This window comes from Falco naumanni, chromosome 5, assembly GCF_017639655.2.
Source record: "Falco naumanni isolate bFalNau1 chromosome 5, bFalNau1.pat, whole genome shotgun sequence".
NCBI classification, from domain to species: domain Eukaryota; kingdom Metazoa; phylum Chordata; class Aves; order Falconiformes; family Falconidae; genus Falco; species Falco naumanni.
This window is the reverse complement of record NC_054058.1, coordinates 85,031,781-85,052,191: the sequence shown is the minus strand read 5'-3', so window position 1 is coordinate 85,052,191 and position 20,411 is coordinate 85,031,781. Positions and strand designations below refer to the sequence as shown.

The 20,411-nt window shown below is 38.3% G+C and overlaps 1 protein-coding gene across 3 annotated transcripts in view; it reads left to right on the top strand.

Annotated features, from left to right (window-relative positions):
• The window catches only part of GRM8 (glutamate metabotropic receptor 8), a 359,395-nt gene that overhangs the window by 268,776 nt on the left and 70,208 nt on the right, over positions 1 to 20,411 (top strand). For all 3 annotated transcript variants that reach the window (XM_040596730.1, XM_040596729.1, XM_040596731.1), the window contains one exon: positions 14,645 to 14,781. In XM_040596730.1, the coding sequence (XP_040452664.1) occupies positions 14,645 to 14,781 (137 nt within the window). The remainder of the gene's footprint in view (positions 1 to 14,644; positions 14,782 to 20,411) is intronic.

Below are 20,411 nucleotides of genomic sequence, written 5' to 3'. Positions count from 1 at the left end.
TAGTCTTAGATTTTGGACACCTGGGCATAATCAGATTAATTTGATAACCCAATTAACACTTTCTCCAAGTACGTTAGTCCTAAAAGCCTGTTTCACACATGCTGAACAGCACCAGGAGCAAGATGGTCTTATTTTTGTCGTGTGTGCGTGTGTGCATGCAAGTGTATCTTTTTTTTCAGCCCAATATTCATGTGTGTGCGTGCGTGCATGCAAGTGTATCTTTTTTTCAGCCCAATATTGCTAGGTTCAGTGCTCTTGCCAGGTATCCCTTTTGCCAGCTGAAGATGTGTGACTTCATCTGTAGGCAATTCAACAGATCTCTCCTTCTGGTAGGCCGACTGATGTTTAAATCAGATAAAAAATACCCTTTGTGATAAGCAGGTAATCAGGACAGTGTCATTACTATGGTTGAGTATGAGTTGAGAGAAGAATGGTATCTGTTTTGGTTGCCCAACTATGAAAATAGTATCTTTTTTTAGTATTTAAACCCAGCATATTAACTATTAAAAGCTTTGAAAACTGTGGCAAAAATAATAATAATAATAAAAAAGTGGATTTTTGGTTTTATCTGACTCTCATTGTACAGTGATAAACTATAAAGATTTATTTCAGCAATTTTGAGTCACATTTATAAAATCTCTTTTGTATTTTTTAAAAAACTTTTATCTTGTTTCCATAATGCAAATCATTGCAAACCTGATTTAAGTAAGTAGTTAAACAGAGTTCATGACTTCCTTATAATACTGAAGGAAGAAGTCAGCATTGCTGAATGAATGTCTAATAGTTATTACATATTTTAGTTATGTAGGGGAGATCATGCAAAGTTTTGAAGGATGTCTACTCTTAACGTTTTTTCATTATGTCACTTACTATAACAAAGGATTCTAATACCATGAGCTCAGATGTCTTGAGTCAGGCCCCCGAAGAAGCCTGAAAATTCTAAGATTAAAAATACTCTTGGAGCAATTCTTTTGTGCCATCTGGTTTTTGAATAGCGGTTTGGCTGTATGTGAAAAGTTTTCTCTGTGGCCCTGAGGTTTCAGAACTTTTTAAAGAAAGCTAAAAAGGAAGGCTTGAATCTAGTATCTGGGATCCAAAAAGTTTTGTTAGATTAGTTATAAAATTTAAGTAATACTGAAAATATTAGCTGTCAATATTTTTACTTCTAATTTTTGAAATGTGAATTTCTCATAGCAGTAGACAAGATTGAGATGTACAGTCTCAAGCTTTCCTGCATTAAAAATACAGCCTGTGTAATTCACTAACATTAATACAGAACTGTAACTGTAAAAATGTGTTAATGAAGTACACTCTTCATCAGTCTCCTTGAACGGGGAGATTAGCTATTCAGAGAATATATTGTTCCTCTCATATAGATTTGTTATTCTGTATAAAAAAAATTGTGCTCATTTGTCTTCAATAAAAGTAAATTACTTCCCTGGATATCAGCAGCTTCTAATATGCTCCATGTAAAGAGAAGAGTAATCTTTTATCCTCGGCAAAAGAGTCAGTGGAAAAAAACCCAGTTATACTCTTTTACAACATCCATAAAGGCATAACATTAGTATAGACATTGATATATAAGTTTCTGAAAAGTTAGTACTGAAAGATTCCCTGGTCTGATCTGGAAGGTCAGTACGATCTCTAAAGTAGGGTCTTTAAAAAGTGGGAAGCATGGAAGCGAGTATATAGGCTATAGGTGTGTTAAATGGCTTCACTTCTAAAATTAAGTCAGTTCTTCAGTAAGGCTGTGACCCACAAACTGCTTCTAAAACATTGTAAATTAAAATTACTTATTAAGTGTTTTATAGGTATAGCATTAATATTGTTTTATGTCTTTGGAGATGAACAGCACAATTACCTGAAATAACCTTGGCAACAGGGTAAATTTTCACTGGCCACCAGTTACTCACTAATGGTTGCTGGAATTTCAAAGAAACGAGATAATAAACCCCCATAAATTATTTGTTATCTTTTGACTTCATTGCATTACTTATTGCCATGCAGAGCTGAAGAACTCAGAAATTTCAAGCATTTTTTCCTTGTTGCAGTACATCAGACTTCTCAATAACTGCTCTGTAGTCCGCTCCCTCTTTTTGGTACAAGGTAATACTTTAATGAATAACGTAGAATTTGTTGTGAATTGTATTAGACTGTTTTGCATTCTAGAAACATCAAACAATAAGACATGACAAGATCATGAGGCTGTAATAACATTACCCTAGATACTTTGGAAAATCTAAAGTGGTTATTCAGACATCTCAGCTTGATGCCTCTCTCCAAATTTTTGTGGTAATTGAAGCATGACCTGAATTTCTTCTGTGTGTGCGTATGTGTGCATGGTTGTTTGTGTGAGTTAGTTTATTTCTAATGTAGACTGGACGAAATAAATCTAGCTACAGAATGGGTTATGGTTATTTAACAGTTCCTTTTTGGAGCTGTGTCCTCTCTAAACATCAGAGTTAAAGCCTCAGCTGAAGCACTGGAAGGAAGGACTTTGGTATTCCCTGTCAACTGACAGAAATCAACATTAGGAAATTCCCTGATATACTTTTAACCCGCTTAATTATTTTAATTATCACATATTTCATTGCACTCGGGAAACAACAGGAAATAGCTTAATGCCAAATAGGATCTTGGTCAGCCAGATGAACCAGCCTCACGGATGACTGATAGTACATTGGTCACACTAAGCTGCATGTGAAGGAAAGGTTAAGTGCAGTTGGGATAGATAGAGAAGAGAAAGATATTTATGTTTCAGATGTCTAACTAAATGTTAATGGACTAATGTCTGTGTCATAATGACAATCCCAAGGAGACAGAGTTGAGGATGCAGATGTGTCTTGTTTGAGAAATCTTAAATTGTCTGTGTGCTTTCAGAACATTATCATAGTTCATGGCTTTTGGCTGTGGGTTTGTATTGAGGGTGGGTTTAGTTTTTGATAAATCAACTACACTTTGTATAAGCCTTAAATGGGAAATTGCTTAGTTCCTTCATTTTCTTCGTAATTCATTGTTTCAACTATGATTAGGTGACAATGTTTTTCTTTTTTTTTTTTTTTTGTTTGTTTTCTGTTAATTTTTATTCTAGAAATATATAATTTCTGGAAAAAGAATGAAAGGTTAGACATGAAATCCCACAATTGTTACATGTTGAACATGTAACATGATGAATCATGTTTTGGACTGGAGAACTGTGACTGGGGTCTAGGTTAGCTAAGGGAGTGACTACTACCTTTGTCCTCTGATTCCAAGTTTTTTCTTTATATTTAAAAATATCCCGGTGCTAAAGAAGCGGATGACAGAAGCTGTGTCAAACCAGCCATCATCTTCAGCACAGGTAGTGACCTTAGCACACAACTGCATATAAAGCCCTTCTTTGCTGAACGAGAGCTCATCAGGTTAAGACTTCAAGAGAAGAGAAGCAGAGGAGCAGAATCACAAATAAAAGCTCTGCTGGAGTTGGGACAGAAGTCCCTGTGCTGGGGATGATGCCTGTTAGCAGGGCCATTTACCCTCTTTCTCGTTATGATGTCGTTTTAACAATTACTCTGGAGGTGGTAGTCTACCTTTCCTCACCAGGGTGCTGTCTTGCCCCCTAGGCAGCTATCACCTCTGGCAAAGCACTTTTATTTGTCTCCCGTCGACCTCAGGGAATCTATTAGTACAAAGGAGGTGCTTCAGAAGCTGAACAAACTCCCCAAACTTCTGCACAACAGCAGCTGGAATTATAGATGGTTCTTCTGATACTCTTTTCCTGCAGACATCCCTTGCAGTTTAACCGGTTCTTGAACATTGCAGTGTGTGTGTTAATTCCTGCAGTAATGTGTGGATCTCTTTGATCTACTTCCTTATATGACCCCCACCTCCATTTGGGCAAGGTTGTCACTTAGCTCCACATCTCCTTACTCTCACATCATTCAGTACCAGAGGTATTGTTCTGGAGTGGAAAGGGAAGAAATCTTTCTTTCTGAGGCTGTACAGGCACTTGCAAGTTACTGATATTTACTGAAGTTGTTCCTTTATCTGAAATGCTTTGTCTTAATGTTTTTTGACTTCCAAAATCTGCAGGGATGTGTATGTGTCTGCTTGGCACGTTTTCATCCTGGCCTGAAGTAAATGCTCAGACTGGAGTCTGAAGTGGGAGAGCTGTAACTCATCTCTGCCTTCCCATATTCAGTAAGTGCAAGCTGATGAGAAAAGTCTGGTATCATCTGGAAGACACTCTGTCAATTGTCAGCTTGATAGACTCTTACCTGAAAAGTTTCTTGAGTGCCAAAAGTGAGAAGCATAGTAGAAAACATGCTGTAAATGTACCCTTTAGTAGAACTGACCACCAGTGCTTATTCCAGAGGAAATAAGCTAATCACAAAAGCAAAAATGGAGGAGACTAATAAAACAAGAATTTCACACAGAAGTTGAGCTGGAATTCTTTTAAAGATTAAAATAATAAAGAGAAAGAGAGAGAGAGAGAAAACAAAAAGAATATTTATACCTGTATCTATTGTAATAGGACCACTGCTGTAGAATGATGTATGAACATTAATCTAGGAAGGGAACAGTGGTTTTTTTTCTCATACAATGCACAGTGTCCTAGGTAGGACCTGCCTAGATAATACCCATAGACTGGCAGATGACTCCAGTGGCAGTACTGTGTATTCAGTGAGAGAGTTTAGTAGTGCTGAAATAAGTACGTCTTTCTGGTGCTAGTAACAACAACAAAAAAAGGGGGTGGGTGACTGTGAAGCGCCACACCAGCCTCTCCAAATGATGTCACAAAGCAGGAGAAATGGAAAAGGTAGGATAAGGACAGTCCTCAGTATCTCACCAAGCATTGGAGACTGGTTACTGCTGAAGACAGGTGCAAGCAGGGTGCATCCAAACTCTTCAGGACATATGTTCTCACATAAGTCTTGGTGGGTCCTTGCGTACCATGAGGTAAGCTGATGGCCAGATTTATGGTCAGGTGGGCATTGCTCTGTGCTTCCTAGGAACGCATTAATTAGAGTTTTAGGTAACAAAAAAATGCTAATGCAGAAGTTCTCGGACACTCCTGGATGTCCTCAAATTCTGATCTCCTCCGATGACACTATACAGCTACAGATTCTTGGAAGAGTTTTTTTTGCCTGTAAAATCATAATAATGGAAATAAATGATATGAAGACCCTTTTAAGCTGGGCTTCTATTGTGTGGTTGTGTTTCTGGTGACTGGAGGTGATCGTGATTCTGTAGAGAAATGCATGTCTACTTGAAGTGTATTCATTTTGGCAATACTGAAACAAGTCATTACTTGCAGTTATATTTTTGGTAAAGATTCCTCACACTTTCACTCCCACTTACTTCCCAGGATATGTGTAAGCTACCTTCTTTTCTTTTTTTTTTTTTTTTTTTTCTTGTGGAAAATCATAACTATGAATGCTTCTCAGAGGGACTACAAGAAATGTGCTTGCTGCTACTGGTGCTGCAAAATACATTTACAAAGAAAAGCTAACCACAACATTTTAAAAAAAATATTAACTTATACTTCATAACATTAAAATGAACATTTTCCACCCAAGAACGTTTTTTACTATCTGGTCTATAGTATTGCGCTAACAAAATTTTATGCATTTATTTACACCTTTTGTATAGTTGTTACCCCCAAATCCTAACCACCCTCTTGCAACTTCCTCTTCCAGTACAAGCTGTTAGCTTGTAGTAATGTCATACCACCTTGCTACTATTTTAGTATGTTACTAGAGTAGTATGTATCTTGCAGTTGAATTTTATGTTACGTGTCGATTTTTAAAGGATTGAGTTATGTGTCTCCATTGCATACAATATCTGTTCCCAGAGCCTGTTGGCTTTGACTTACAGGGTTCTTCAACTGCAGAACTGAACCAATCTTCTCTGGCACACAATGTATGCCTTAGATTTTAAAATAAATTTGTCTCTGTGGATTTTCAGAGTACAGAATAAAAACAGGTTGAATTCTTTCAAGTATGCTAGCAGCACTGAGGTTTTGGGCTATGTGTAGGGAATCCCTCTCCCTATCTACTCTGACGTCATTGTGTGACCAGGGCTGTCCCTTTTCCAGAGGTGAAAGGAACAAAGCTAAGGCGGCAGCGGAGATCCAAATGGGGCTCATTTTCTCTTCCTCAGTAGTTCCTACCCCATCACAACCTCCTCCTTCACACTCCTTTCCTAGGACTGTCGGGTGTTTCTGCCAATGCCTCAGTGCTAATTCCAATCTTGCTTTAGCACCTACCTGTGAAGAAGCTCATCGACAACTCCCACCCCTCCCATTTAGCCCTGGAGTAGGGAAAGTCATTCACATAGTACTGCCCTACCTCTGGGAGGAGAGGTGAAGGCAGAGGCGTAGCCTCACTGTGCAGAGAACAGGATAAGCCCAGGCTGGGAAATAGAAAACTGCTTCCACGATACTATGTCACCGTAGCAGGACCAGTGTCTAGCAATTTTGATTCTTTATCTGGCAAAATATGAAGTTTGATCTGTGATGCTGTTGTATTACAGGTTACTTGTCATCTCTTAGTAGACTCAAGGTGCTGTAAAGAGGGGAGTTAGAGTTCTGTCCTTTTGTATTCTGGAGCAGTGCAGTACACTTGCTGAGAGTGACCAACAGCAGGTGCCTGGGGTGAAAATGCAGGGAACAAACTAAATATAGAATTTTTCTCCTATATATTCTTGGAATTAGTAGGTGAAGAACTGGATGAAACAGCATTGCACCTATATCACTACTTTTAATAAACACTGATAGACACACTAATGAATGATGCAGCAAATTGCTGTTTAATATACCTATACTGTTGGCTGTAACAGCTCAGTCACATCTTCAAATTTTATTTTTTTTAGGGTAAGTTTTATGACACATCATCTCTCTCTGCTTGTTGTGGCAAAAAGTTCTAATACATTCAGGAATGAAAAGAGTACTACTAGTTATTTGTTATTTTAAATACAATGTCCTCATGATACTCTCCCTGACTGATGTTCTCATGCAGGGGTGGAATGAACTGTTCCTTTCACAGAAGTACACATTTTCAATCATTCACTGTGCTGAGGACCAAGACATCAAATAAATTATATCTGTCTCTATAGAATTACCACTAAAGTTCTTGTCCATCAACTTCAATAATTTAAAGTTGTACTGCCTGACCTGGAATTGATTTATATCAGTTTATACTAATACTATTTTTTTTTTTACTTTCTCTATGAGCCTTGTAGTGGGTACCACTATAATTTATATCACATATGTCCCACATTTGTATATAATTCATTTCCTGTAGCACTTTCAGTTTCTCTCTGGTTCTATTTTGTGCACTCATACATGAATAGCCAGAATTTGCCCCATGGTAAGAAAGATAAATTGTCTAAACACGGGCATTGAATGCCATTCCAGATACTCCAGGGTATCCATCTGGCCTCCAGCTGCTGCCTCAGAAAGGCACAGGTTCTCTGTCATATGCATATTTTACATATCTTTGTGGATGTGTCCAGTATCTTAGGATATTTAAAAAGTCAGTAAGCACCTGTGTTTACAACAACTGGATGAAATCCTGCTTTATTGTCCTAATCTTGAACTGAAGCATTTAGGGTAAGCGTAAAGAGAAGTCTTTTCAGGTGTTGAATAGATGACAGTATCATTGGGTATTTTAGTAATAAGATAAATTTAGGAAAATAGAAGACAGTCATCATTGGGTATTTTAGTAATCGCACGGCTTGTTTGAAAATGTCTGCTGTATGGAGACTGAGCAGATAATGGCTTCGTTTCTGACAAACCTTACATAGTGTATATATACACATACAGTGTGTATTCCTTCTCTGTGTGCCAGACTAACATTCACAAATTAAGTTCTGTTAGTTCTGAGTAGCTGTTTATGATTTTCTGGCATCCCCCCCCCCCCCCCCCCCCCCCCCCCCCAAGTATTAAATGTTCAAACAGCTTATATTTACTCTTTTCTATTTATTTTTCTATTTATTCAACAAACTTCTATTTAATTTCTCTCATTAAAATACTCACAAGTGACAAATTTCTTGTTTAATTTTACAAATGCATTCTTCTCTGGGAATTCACAGTACTGAAAGTTCAAATGGTTACTCTCCCTCTTTCTGCTTCAAGGAAAACAATTTAATGCATGTACATCTCTGTGAAATTTTCCTTTTAATGGCTAATTAAAATGAAATGCTAATTAAAAAGAAATGTTAATTAAAAAAAAATCTGAACCCCCAACTCTAGCATGTAAAACTAATCATATAAATTAATGGAATAAGGGTTGATCCTATAAATCTGAGGAGTCTTCCAGTAAAGCCAAATTCTAACAGATGGTGCATTCTGAAATTTTTCATACATAACAGTTAACTGTAATGTAGTGTACAGTAAACTGCTTGACTTCCATTCACCTAAATATACCCTTGAATCCATGCTGGCTGCATTAGGATTCATAACAGGTAAAACAGCCTATGAGGAACAGCTCAAAGGATGAAGGCTTAAGTAATTTTCATTTCAGTTTAAAAAATTGAATTAGTATCAGGACACTGAAATCTGATGAAATAAGAGAATTGTATCTGGTGTCAAGCTTTGTAATGATATTACTTCCACTAAAGTTGGAAAATTCTGTAAATGGCAGTTGTGAGACTTACCAGCGCAACCACTTTTCTACACTTTTGTCAAGGCACTGAAGTAGCAGTACCTTGTAATAAGTACATTTTTATTAAAGCTTTTCATACAAGAAAAATCCAAGGCTGTTGATTTAATTTAGTGGATTTATTATTATTATTATTATTTAATAAGGGTCACCACTATTCTTAATTCAGGAACTGTTACAGATAAATCACTTCAATATGCAGTTGGGCACTACTACCCGTGAACACAGGGTTTCCCAGTCATTCCACTTCTTTTCAGCTACCTGAGATGTAAAAAGAACTAGTTCTTTGGAAGGCATCTGGGCATCACAGGGGCCCTTAACCTCACAAGAAACTGATTGCAGTTTACGTTAGGAATGAGGACATCTTAGATTCATGTGAAATGTAACTTGTTAAGGCAAGCACATGCAGGTTAAGGTAGTTGCTGAGCAGCATCTTAAGAATATCAAGGTACACACGTAGGGATTTCTTTAGAAGACTTTAAATTTTCAGGTTCAGTGCACAAGGGACCTGTCATAAAACAGTTGTTAATCAGAAAGAGTCCTTGACATGAATGTAAGACATTAAAAATCCAAAATGATCCATTACTTACTTGATATTGAATTAGAAATCTCATGCATTTCACTTTTTTCCTTCTCTAAATGATGTTTCTGGGTAGTTTAAGCTGCATTTTGAAAGGATCATAAACAGCTGAGGTCACAGTTACATTGCTTCAGTAATGTTTAGCTAATGTGCTAGTTTAACACCCAGAGCTGTTTAATGCTGCTGGCTGTAAACTGGGAAGGAGGAGGAGGAATTTTGTTCAGTACCAGATTATTACTTTATATCTGCAATAAGTGAACGTGTCCTTAGGCTTAATAAAATGTAACATTATTTTGTGCTGTGAATATGGATTGTCTTCAAACGAATGGTAACAACTATTCTATAAAGCATACTTTTATAGGGTTTATAGAAGAGTATCTATTTAATCTGATTTCGGAGTGATTTTGAAGCAGGATCTATTTACCAGCCATTCAGAGCTTAAAAAAAATATCTAAAGGACTTGGTATACAATACAGCAAAGACTCTGAAGCTTTTAGGTGACATCATACTTACAGTATAGATGGCTGTTAAGAGGGTATCCAGCAGTAGACAGATGTTTATGTTTATGACCTGAAAACCTCAAGACACCAGTTCAGATGTACAGCCCAGTATTTCTTTGTCCATATTATGAACCACATCATTGGACATAGCCATAGCTCTGCTGTCAGGGCAACGTAATTGCTTCGTGCTGCGATGTCTTTGAAGGAGTACAAGAATGGATGGATGGGGATCTCCCTGCATGCATTTCTCACTGTATCTAATCCCTTTTTTGTTAAATAGATCCTGTAAAGAAAAATCAACACTTTTGGCCTATACTAGCCATGAGACTTAACTGTTTGTCTTTCCTTTAGAGCTTGAGGACATCAAATGATTTTCCTATTTTGTTTTATCTTTTAACTGCAAAGGAAGTGTGATTTCAAAACAAGTCTGTAAAATTTTTGACAATGCTTCATTGTGAAATTCAAAATTTTCCTTCCACTTAACAGTCTACAGCTATACATCACAAAGGAAAAAAAAAAGAAAAAAAAAAAAAAAGAAAATACTTTCTAAAAGTATCCTGGAATTCTTCAGCAAAAAGACATTTCAGAATCAGTTCCCAAAAGAAGTTAGTAACTGTATTTATATATTAGGAAAAAAAAAAAAAAAGAATTAGCACAAAGGAAAGATGAAGATGATGAAGGTGCATACATTATTTTCCATAGTTAGCCAAGCTTATTACGCATTCTTGAAATTCTGCCATGCAGTCCTCTTTAAGTCACCTAGAATATATTAAAAAATTAGTTAAGATGGTGACAGATTGAATACAATTACCTGAGTCAATAATGGGTTAAAATTATGTATGGCAACATAACCACACAGAAAATAAAATGTGAAAGGGCCCAAAGGCTTAGTTCCCTCACTGTTCTTTAATTACCTTGTTACATGACTGATGACAAATTATGAAAAAAAATGTACTAAAACAGTGAAATTATTTTAAAATATGTGGGCTGCTTTGTATTCTCTGAGGTGACAGAATGCACCAGCATTACCGAGATATCTTTCATAAGCAAAAGTAACATTTTTCTTATGGTGATGCCCAATAAATGTCGTTCCTAGATGAGGATATACAAATTCATTCTCTAAGGCAAATACCCTATTCCAAGAACTATTCAGTGTGGCTTCCCAAAATCTTTTTATCTGAGCTGGAATTTATATTACCTGGGTTCACTACCTCACGGCAACGTTGTGTTCTGTGTTACTTTCCCTCCACAGTGCGTTGTTAGATTTAGCAGCCAGTCTTCAACAACCATTAAGTGGAGCAATTAAACACTCGGTGTCTTAAACTAGAACTAAGATGCAATTTCCTGCAATAGTAATGATACAGTAAAAACATACATGGCAGTGCAGTACCAGATGTCAAGTGCTCAGCTCTGCATATATGGTTGGCAAAAAATACAGGCACTTGTCCAACACAATGGCATTTGTTACAGTGTTATATACTAAATCTAGATGTGCCTCCACATCTGCTATTAATTATGGTCAGCTACTATGTTTCTCCATGTGGTTTAATTAGCTGATCTCTATACAGTGTTAATCAGTTTTTCTACAGAAGTATTCACTTAAGTTTGATGGACTAACCAACATAGTATATTTTCTTAGGAAACCTTTGCATTTTGTGGACTATCCATTCTCAGATGAACTGTTCATCCAGATAATCCACCAAGGTATATTTTTCTTCAGATGAGATTAACTTATTTTTAAGAACACAAATTAACCCTTGGTGATTTGTTTATAGCCTTAAGGCCTCTAGTTTCACTCTGCCCTTATACTTGCAAGGCTTCTGCTACCATCCTGTAGTCATAATTCTGAGAACCCCTGGTAAAATCCCCATTTTTTTCTTCAAATGTGTTTAAGTTTTGCTCTCCTGGTTATGTAGCTAATGGTTTATTGGTGCAATCCAGCCATGTACACCTTCTTGTTTTGGGTCTATCAAATGTTTCATTTCATAAACCAATAATGAACTAAAAGACATATATAAGTAATAAGACAGAAGACATAGATGGTACTGGTACTACTTGTTAACAGTATCTACTGGCTATGGCAGCATTGCCAGAACATAGTCAAATTTACTTTATAGCAGGCACTGTGACTGTTTCTAAAATCTGCAGTTCAACAGAAGGACAGCGTGTTCTTCCCAGTGTTTGGGGGTCTGAATCTTCTGTGAATATTCCAGCTTTTAACAAGCTTAATTTTATTAACTTGGCAAAGGCTGTTTTAACTTCTGCTGTATGAGAAAGATCTTGTTGGACTCTGTTGGAATGACAGCTGAATTCAGCAGGATTCTATGTTCCTGTCAACTGAGGCGCACAGTGTGAGATGCTGTTATGCTTTATCGGAGAACACTACTGCATCAAAGAGAAGGATGGTTCCGCCTGTACTTAGTCTGTGTCTTTGTATGTGTGTTGCAGCTTAACCCCAGCTGGCAGCTAAGCCCCACGCAGCCACTCGCTCACTCCCTCGCAGTGGGATGGGGGAGAGAACTGGAAGGGTAGGAGTGAGAAAACTCATGGGCTGAGATAAAGACAGTTTAATCGGTAAACAAAAGCTGCACACTCAAGCAAAGCAAACCAAGGAATTCATTTACCACTTTCCACAGGTAGGTAGGTGTTCAGCCATCCCCAGGACAGCAGGGCTCCATCAGGTATAACAGTTGCTTGGGAAGGCAAATGCCATAATGTCAAATGTGTCGTCATCCTCCCCCCCCCCTCCTTCTTCTTCCCCCGGCTTTATATGCTGAGTGTGATGTCCCATGGTTTGCCATATCCCTTGGGTCAGCTGGGGCCAGCTGTGCCAGCTGTGTCCCCTCCCAGCTCCCTGTGCCCCCCCAGCCCACCCGCTGGTGGGGTGGGGTGAGAGGCAGAAAGGGCCTTGGCTCTGTGCAAGCGCTGCTCGGCGGTAACGAAAACATCCCTGCGTCATCGACACTGCTTCCAGCGCAAATCCAAAGCACAGCCCCAGCCTAGATACTATGAAGAAATGAACGCTATCCCAGCCAAACCCAGCACAACATGATATCTGTAAAACCAGCAATAGATTATATGCTCACATGCTGAGCAAAAGAACATCTGCAATTCCCGTTGTTCTTAAAGGGTAGAAAGGACATTTTGTATCCATTAGTAAAAGATAACTGTTCTTTCCATGAACTCTTTACATGCTGCTGGATGGAAAGATGAATCCCACCATTACTTGAGAGTAATATTTTGAAGGTTACCTCCATGCCTGCATATCAACAACAGTTGAGTATATGTTTATTGGGTGGAAGAAATTTATTGGATCAACCCACTATTTGAGCAGTGAAGAAAAATTTCATTGCTTGGGGAGATTGTAGACTGGCTCTGTTCTTGCCCTTCAATTCTGTCAAATGGATTGGAAGCAAAGCATAAAAAGCTTTCCAAAATTTTGTGTGGAGTCTCTTAAATCTTCAGAGGGGTCTTAATTCTTTCTCACTCATAATTTTTTGAGACTCCTCTTCCATGGTTGCTCACATCTAGTTTTTGCAGCCAGACTTTTGCTGGCAGAACTCTAAAATTGGCATAGTAGTTAGTGTGCCACTTGTCACTCTCAAAGTACTGTTTATTTCACTGGGTATCAATTTTGTATGAAAGCTGCTATACAAAACCAGAGAACAAAATTCTTCATGGGAGAGAGACAGACAGACAGACAAGAAGTACTTCTGCTGAAATCCTGCAGTATGTAGACTGCTGTTCCCACTTCTGCTGCTAGATTCTGCTTGATATGTTACCCAGAATTTCAAACTTCTTTTGGCATTCTCTGGAAAGTACTCACAGTGGATTTAGTGCCTGTAGGTTCTACATTAACAAGTCTTATACTGTAGGAATTCACTGAACTGGATATTCTCCTTTTCTTGATTGTTCATATGGAGACGTGTGAAAACACTGGGGGTGGGTTTTGTGGTGGTTTGTGTTTTTTTTTCCCATTAAAGAGAAATTTCATCCTCCAGTCACTGAAACAGAACTTTAACATATTTGAATTTGAGTCCAATGAACTTCAACTATAAATACAGTTCATCTATACACATAAATTTGGGGAGTGGGTGAAAATGACATTCTTTGTGTAGTTTTTGAAAAGTCTCTGTAGGAGTATAGATCCTTGATGTAACCTTGAGGGAATTCATCAAAACGTGTTCTAATTTGGCTGGCCTGGTTGCCAAGGTGGACATGTAGTTTTCAATCTTTGAACATTTCGTTGATCGAAGTAAGAACAGAGTGTCGATTTATAATTTTTGACAGCTTCAGCAATGGCCCTTTCTGTCAGGCAGTGCTGCGTATAAAGGAAAGCAACAAGCACAGCTGCTGTCCTTAATTTATTTTGATAAAACACTTTTACACAGGTCGTCAGTGCTAGAAACTGATCAAATTAACTTTGACCAGATTTAGACACTTGTATCTCAAGGTCTTTTATGAGCATTGGCTCCTATGTTCATGGTATTTATTTTACTTTTGTACTTAATAGGAAAGTTCTTTATGAAGTCATTACAAGATTACTATTTTGTGCCTCCTGCACTGTATTCACACCCTAAAGTGAAATTGTACCCTTTCCCAAGACAAAATTAGTTTCTCCGTTTTATCACAGAATTTCCTAATGTTCTATAATACACACACATGAAAAACCAGTTGAAACAAACAAAAAGACTGAAAAAGATTGTAATTTTAAAATGTTTTAATTAACTCATGGGGTAGATTTTGTGATGATGATAATAACACACATTTTCTTTTTGAGAGGTTTTTGGATTTATTACCATACTAGCCTTGCATTAAGAAGAACCTGTTTAATCTCTAATCAGTATTTTTCCTCCAAAATGTGTTTTCTGGAAAGCTGCTTTAAAGGTATTTATCCTAACTGCTTTTTAATTTTTTTTCAGGGAGTGCTGGAACACCTGTTATCTTCAATGAAAATGGAGATGCTCCTGGACGCTATGATATTTTTCAGTATCAAATCACCAACAAGAGTACAGAATACAAAGTAATTGGTCAGTGGACTAACCAACTTCATCTAAATGTAAGTACACCATTTTCCACAGCATTTTCCTGAAGAAACTGGCTGCTCATGGCTTGGGTAGCTGTACTCTTCACTTGGTGAAAACCAGCTGGATGGCCAAGGCAAAAGAGTGGTGGTGGATGGAGTTAAATTCATGGAGGTGGATGGTCACAAGTGGTGTTCCTCAGGGCTCAATACTGGGGCAAGTCCTGTTAAACATCTTTACCAATGTTCTGTATGAGGGGATCGGGTGCACCCTCAGTAAGTTTGCAGATGCCAAGTTGGGCAGGAGTGTTGATCTGCTTGAGGGCAGGCAGGCTTTACAGAGGGGTCTGCCCAGGCTGTGTTGATGGGCTAAGACCAAGTGCATGAGGTTCAACAAGGCTCAGTGCTGGGTCCTGCACATGGGTCACACCAACCCCACGCAGCGCTACAGGCTTGGGGCAGAGTGGCTGGAAAGCCGCCTGGTGGGAAAGGACCTGGGGGTGTTAGTGAACAGCCGGCTGAACATGAGCCAGCAGTGTGCCCAGGTGGCCCAGAAGGCCAACAGCATCCTGGCTTGTATCAGAAACAGAGTGGCCAGCAGGACCAGGGCAGTGACCGTCCCCCTGTACTGGGCACTGGTGATGCCGCACCTCAAACCCTGTGTTCAGCTCTGGGCCCCTCACTGCAAGAGGGACACTGAGGGGCTGCAGCGTGTCCAGAGACGGGCAGCGGGGCTGGGGAAGGGTCTGGAGCACAAGTCTTATGAGGAGTGCCTGAGGGAACTGGGGTTGTTTAGTCTGAAGAAGAGGAGGCTCAGGGGGAACTTATGGCTCTCTACAACTACCTGAAAGGAGGCTGAAGGCAGGTGGGGGTAGGTCTTTTCTCCCAATTAAGAAGATGTAAAGCAAGACGTAACGGCCTCAAGTTGTGTGAGGGGAGATTTAGATTGGATATTAGGAAAATATTCTCTGCTGAAAGGGTTGTCAAACATTGGAACAGGCTGCCCAGGGAAGTGGTTGAGTCACCATCCCTGGAGGTATTTAAAAGATGGGTAGATGTGGCACTTAGGAACATGGTATAGTGGTGGACTTGGCAGTGCTGGGTTAACAGTTGGACTCAATGATCTTAAAGGTCTTTTCCAACCTAAATGATTCTATGGTTCTGTGATTCTAGTGGTTTCATTGTGATGCTGATATTAGAGAGTACTCATTTGCTTATTACATTATTTCAAAACACTTAAAAATATTGATGATTTCTTCTTTGTTCAGTTGGCAGAAGAAAGCTCCTGCATTCTCTTCTTAGAAGGCAGTAAATGATAGCACAGTAACTTGAACCAATTTTTTAATATTTTAAAGTAGGTTAGGTTGTGCATTTACCTGCTCCTTTAACTTATATTCTAGAGCCATTATACATCTGATATTGCACAGACCGATTATTAAGTTATTCAGGGAAATAGTAACTCCTCCTTCAAAAGATGGTGTCAGACAAAATGATAGGTACATATATATTGCCTGGGTATTCAAAAAAATACAAGAGGATAGAAATGTATTTAGTAAAACATAAGTTTGGACTATAACCTCTACTGCAATAGAAATATTTCTTGAATATAAAGGGAAAATTTGTTTTTTTTCTATAAAGTTAACTAGGATTAGTATAGTCCCTTAATTAATAGCAGAAGAAACAAAAGACAGTAACTTACCCATCTTGAGGAGGAGTTTGTAATTGTTGCCTTAGTATGTTCTGCAAATTTTTTAGCAGTTAAGCCCCACCTATGCATGGAATTATTATTTTTTTAAATCACCATCCAAATAAATGCAGAGACTACGATAGGCAATATTTCTATGACAGCTAACATCAAACCACAGCAGTAACTTGAGAAGTTGTTGAGCCCAAGACACTTCTTTCTTTCAGAAGATGGCTCCATGCAGGAAGATTTACAGTCATGAGAAAAACAAAATGAAGTTGACCTGTTTCCTTGTTAGCTGTGCAATGTTTGCAGGGTTTACTTGAGGTATGTTAGCCGTTTGGGTAGCTCTGCAAATGTGAAATATCAAGTTTAGTTTTGCTAAGGACTGATGGAAAGTGCAACAGTGTGAATTGATGAGTAGATTTCACCAAAGGGAGCTTATGCAATGACTTTAATCAAACCACAAAAAGCAGGTTTCAAACATCTCTCGTTTTCCACGTGAGAGCTTCCTGAAGAAAAGTAACAAAGACGGTGTAGTAATTTTTTACAAATTATTCTCCTGTAGAGACTACTTTGCAATAATTATGAGTGCTACCCACAGTAACACACGATAGCTTTCCATTTTCAGCCACAGCTGTTAAACAACTTTACCATATCTACTATTTAATATTTGTAACTACTTGGCAAGGACTCATTTATTTAATTCTTCTGCCCAAATAGAAAAAAACCCCTGCCAACAGAAACTGTGTGTAGCAGATTGTGTGGCAGTGTTAACTCCCTCCACTAACCTGATATCTGTCTGCTGAAAGACATGAAAGGGGAAAAAAATGGTTAAACAATTTTAAAGATTAATAATAAATAGTAATTTCTGGAAAATACTAGAGTTAGACCCTTATCATAACTATGGCATGTTATATATATATATATATATATATATATATATATATATATATGGCATATAATATATGGCATATATTCCAGAGCTTCATAATTACCACAGTTTTCTGAGAAGTTAGTGTTCATAAAGTGATCTGAAAGACTGATACACACATTTTGCACAAATGTTGGTACTAACATAGCAGTTACATAGTAGTAGCTAAAAGCTACCTTAGAATTTGCTTCAGTTTTAATTCCATTCTAATCTGCCTGTTTCTATCCCCCTCCTAAGCTGCTAAATTTTTCATTAAGCCTGTAGCTTTTCAGTGTCATTATTTCCACCTCATGTATGGGCACTCCAAGGAGTTCTCCAAAATGTGATTACATCGACTGCTACTCAGACTATTGAAACCACACCGTGCTAACCACGTTAACCACAAAACAAACAGGAAAGGGTTTATCTAAGGACACCACTTGTTAACTGTCAGTAAGAATGGATGTGTTAGAATGTTTTTTTCCTCTCTTTTTGCTTCTTTTTTTTTCACCTCCATGAGCTCATGTGCTGGATACCACTGGTTGTTGAAATTTGCAGGCGAGCTGTCTAGTGTGTGGAGATGCGAACAGGCTGGCACATGGCTCCACAGTGGGTGTTTCTCCTCCCAGCCTCGTGTCACGGCCCCACTCTCATCCCACTGCCCCCTGCTCTGCGGCACAACTCCTGCTCACGTGGACCAGGGTGTGAGCAGGCAGACAGGGCTTAGTCCCCCTGTGCATGGTGCATCTGGATTGATTCAGGAAGGACATGTTTCTCTCCCTACCTTTCCATTCTGATTCTTGACCTGCTCATCTTTATTGAAAGCCTGAAAGATTCCCAAAGGGACAACTGGACTTTAAGAAATAAAGTTTGTCAGGGCTTGAGATGCTGCACACTGGTCTCCATTTCTGTCTGTAGGCGCTGGTACGGTAACAGTGAAGAAGGAAGTCGTAATAGGGGTGATACAGTTAATTTCCATCTGTTTCTGTATTCATTAAATTTACTTAGCATGTGTCAATAGTAGTTATGCCACATGATGATCTGCTGTGGCAAAGCTGTTGCCTCCTCTCACTAGACAAAATGTACTAAACCCAAGTAATCTTTTTGAATGATTGTCAATACTCCAAATCATCATATTGCAAATTAGGTAGTGCCTTTGATTGCCAATGAATCAGAAGGAACACAGTGGATGTTTTCATTGGTTTCAGTGAAAACATCTATATTTATTGAAGGCAAAGCAATATTAAGTTGGCAGGGCAATTTTTACCCTGCTGCTCTGTAAAGGAGATGCTTTTAAAATATAAATCTTTCCTCTCTGTATCCTCCTTTCTCCTGCAGTTTCCTCTTAATGAAGACACATGTAACTATGATTTTTAATGAATCTCTGTCAGCTAGATATCCTTTATAGATTACTCTTGTTTTTACAGATATTTCTGCCTCAAATTGTGTGGTAACATGTAGTTATGATGTGTTTATGATTGTGTTCATCTATACAGCTGGTACTGTGCTTCAGAAAATTTATCTCATATTCATTTATTTATTTCCTGTGACAGAAGAATAGATCATGAAAGTATCAAGTTTGTAGTACAGTTCAACCTTTGGAACAATTAAAGTAACTAAGATTAGAACATGTCTTGCATCCAAATAACTGAATAAAACTTTTCCTTTTTTCTTTCTGATCTTTTGGGGTTTTGACACACACACACCATTACACACGCTCCATATCTTTTTTTTCCCCTTTCCCTTAGGATGCTCTGTGACAATTTCTCTGTCAGGCTTTGGCTGTGTGTCTCTGGTGTGTGGGCTGTGGCTCCTCACCCACTGGCTGGCCCTGGTCCTGTCTCTGACGCTGACCCTTGGGATTCAGGATTCCTCTGCTGGTGTCCCTGGTCCCTCAAAGTTTTCACTGACTCTGCAGGGTCCCTGTGGTCAAGCTTCAGACTTGTTCCCTTCCTGGTGCAGTGCTGGTTTTCCCTTTGGGCGGAAAGCGCTAACTCTGGCTAGATAAAGACTCTGTACCATGCTCCCGAAGGGGTTCTTTGTCAGCAGGCTTCAACAGCTGCGGAGACCCTTCTAGCTGCGATGCTGGTTTCTCCCTGTAGTTCTCAGTAACATTAATGTTCTCCTTTAGGCAGACTGACCTTTCAGATTTCCTCTGAAGCAGCTATAGCTTCCAGGTACAGGAACTTCATGGTTACTGGTCAGTAATACTCTTGCAATTTTTACAAAACAAATGCATGCATGACAATGCCGAGACATACAGTGTAGACATTAAAAAAAGAGCCATGATATTAAAAATGTAAATTTTTGTGTGATTCTTGAGTTTAATCAGTCTTTGACAGATGCAAGGGAACTCTGAAAACAGCTATCTAGATACATCAAACCATAATCTCAAAGAACCTCTTTGTCTTTTACACAAATATAATTTTACATGATTCTGACAATGTAATTTTACACTCCTTTTAAAGTCCTTTTACTCTCTAAGGTTGCCTGACTTTAAATGATCTTAATGTACCTAAAATAAATAGACTCTAAAAATTTTTAGTACCACTTTGAAGGAAAAAAATAATTACCTTAGAACTTCTGGTCATTGACTACACATTAACTGTCAGGGTTTTCCGTTGTTTGCTTTCTGCATTTTCCTTTATCAGGAGAAGAGAACTTATTCTTCAGGAAACTCTGTAGTTAAAATCCTTTCTTCCAAAATATATTCTGTTTTTCATAATGAATAAAATCCAGGGAAAAGTAGCTGTTTCTGCAAAATTTATGTTTTATTCATAGTGTAACAGTATTTTACATACCAGGTCACACGTAAAAGTTCCCTACAAATGTGTGGGTTTAGCAAATTTGAGCTCTCAACCATGTAATCTTTGTAGGAGGAAAGTTGTTAAAAACAAGCTTGCTTTTCCCGGCACTTATGATTTGAAATCAACTTCTTTTTATGATTAATAATGAATTCCCTCTTAGAAACTGTGTCCTGTATTGCATGCATTGTAACAACGGCTAGATTGAGATGTTGACTGATGGCTTTTGTCAGTGGCAGTAAATGAAAATAGTCCCCATCTTAAA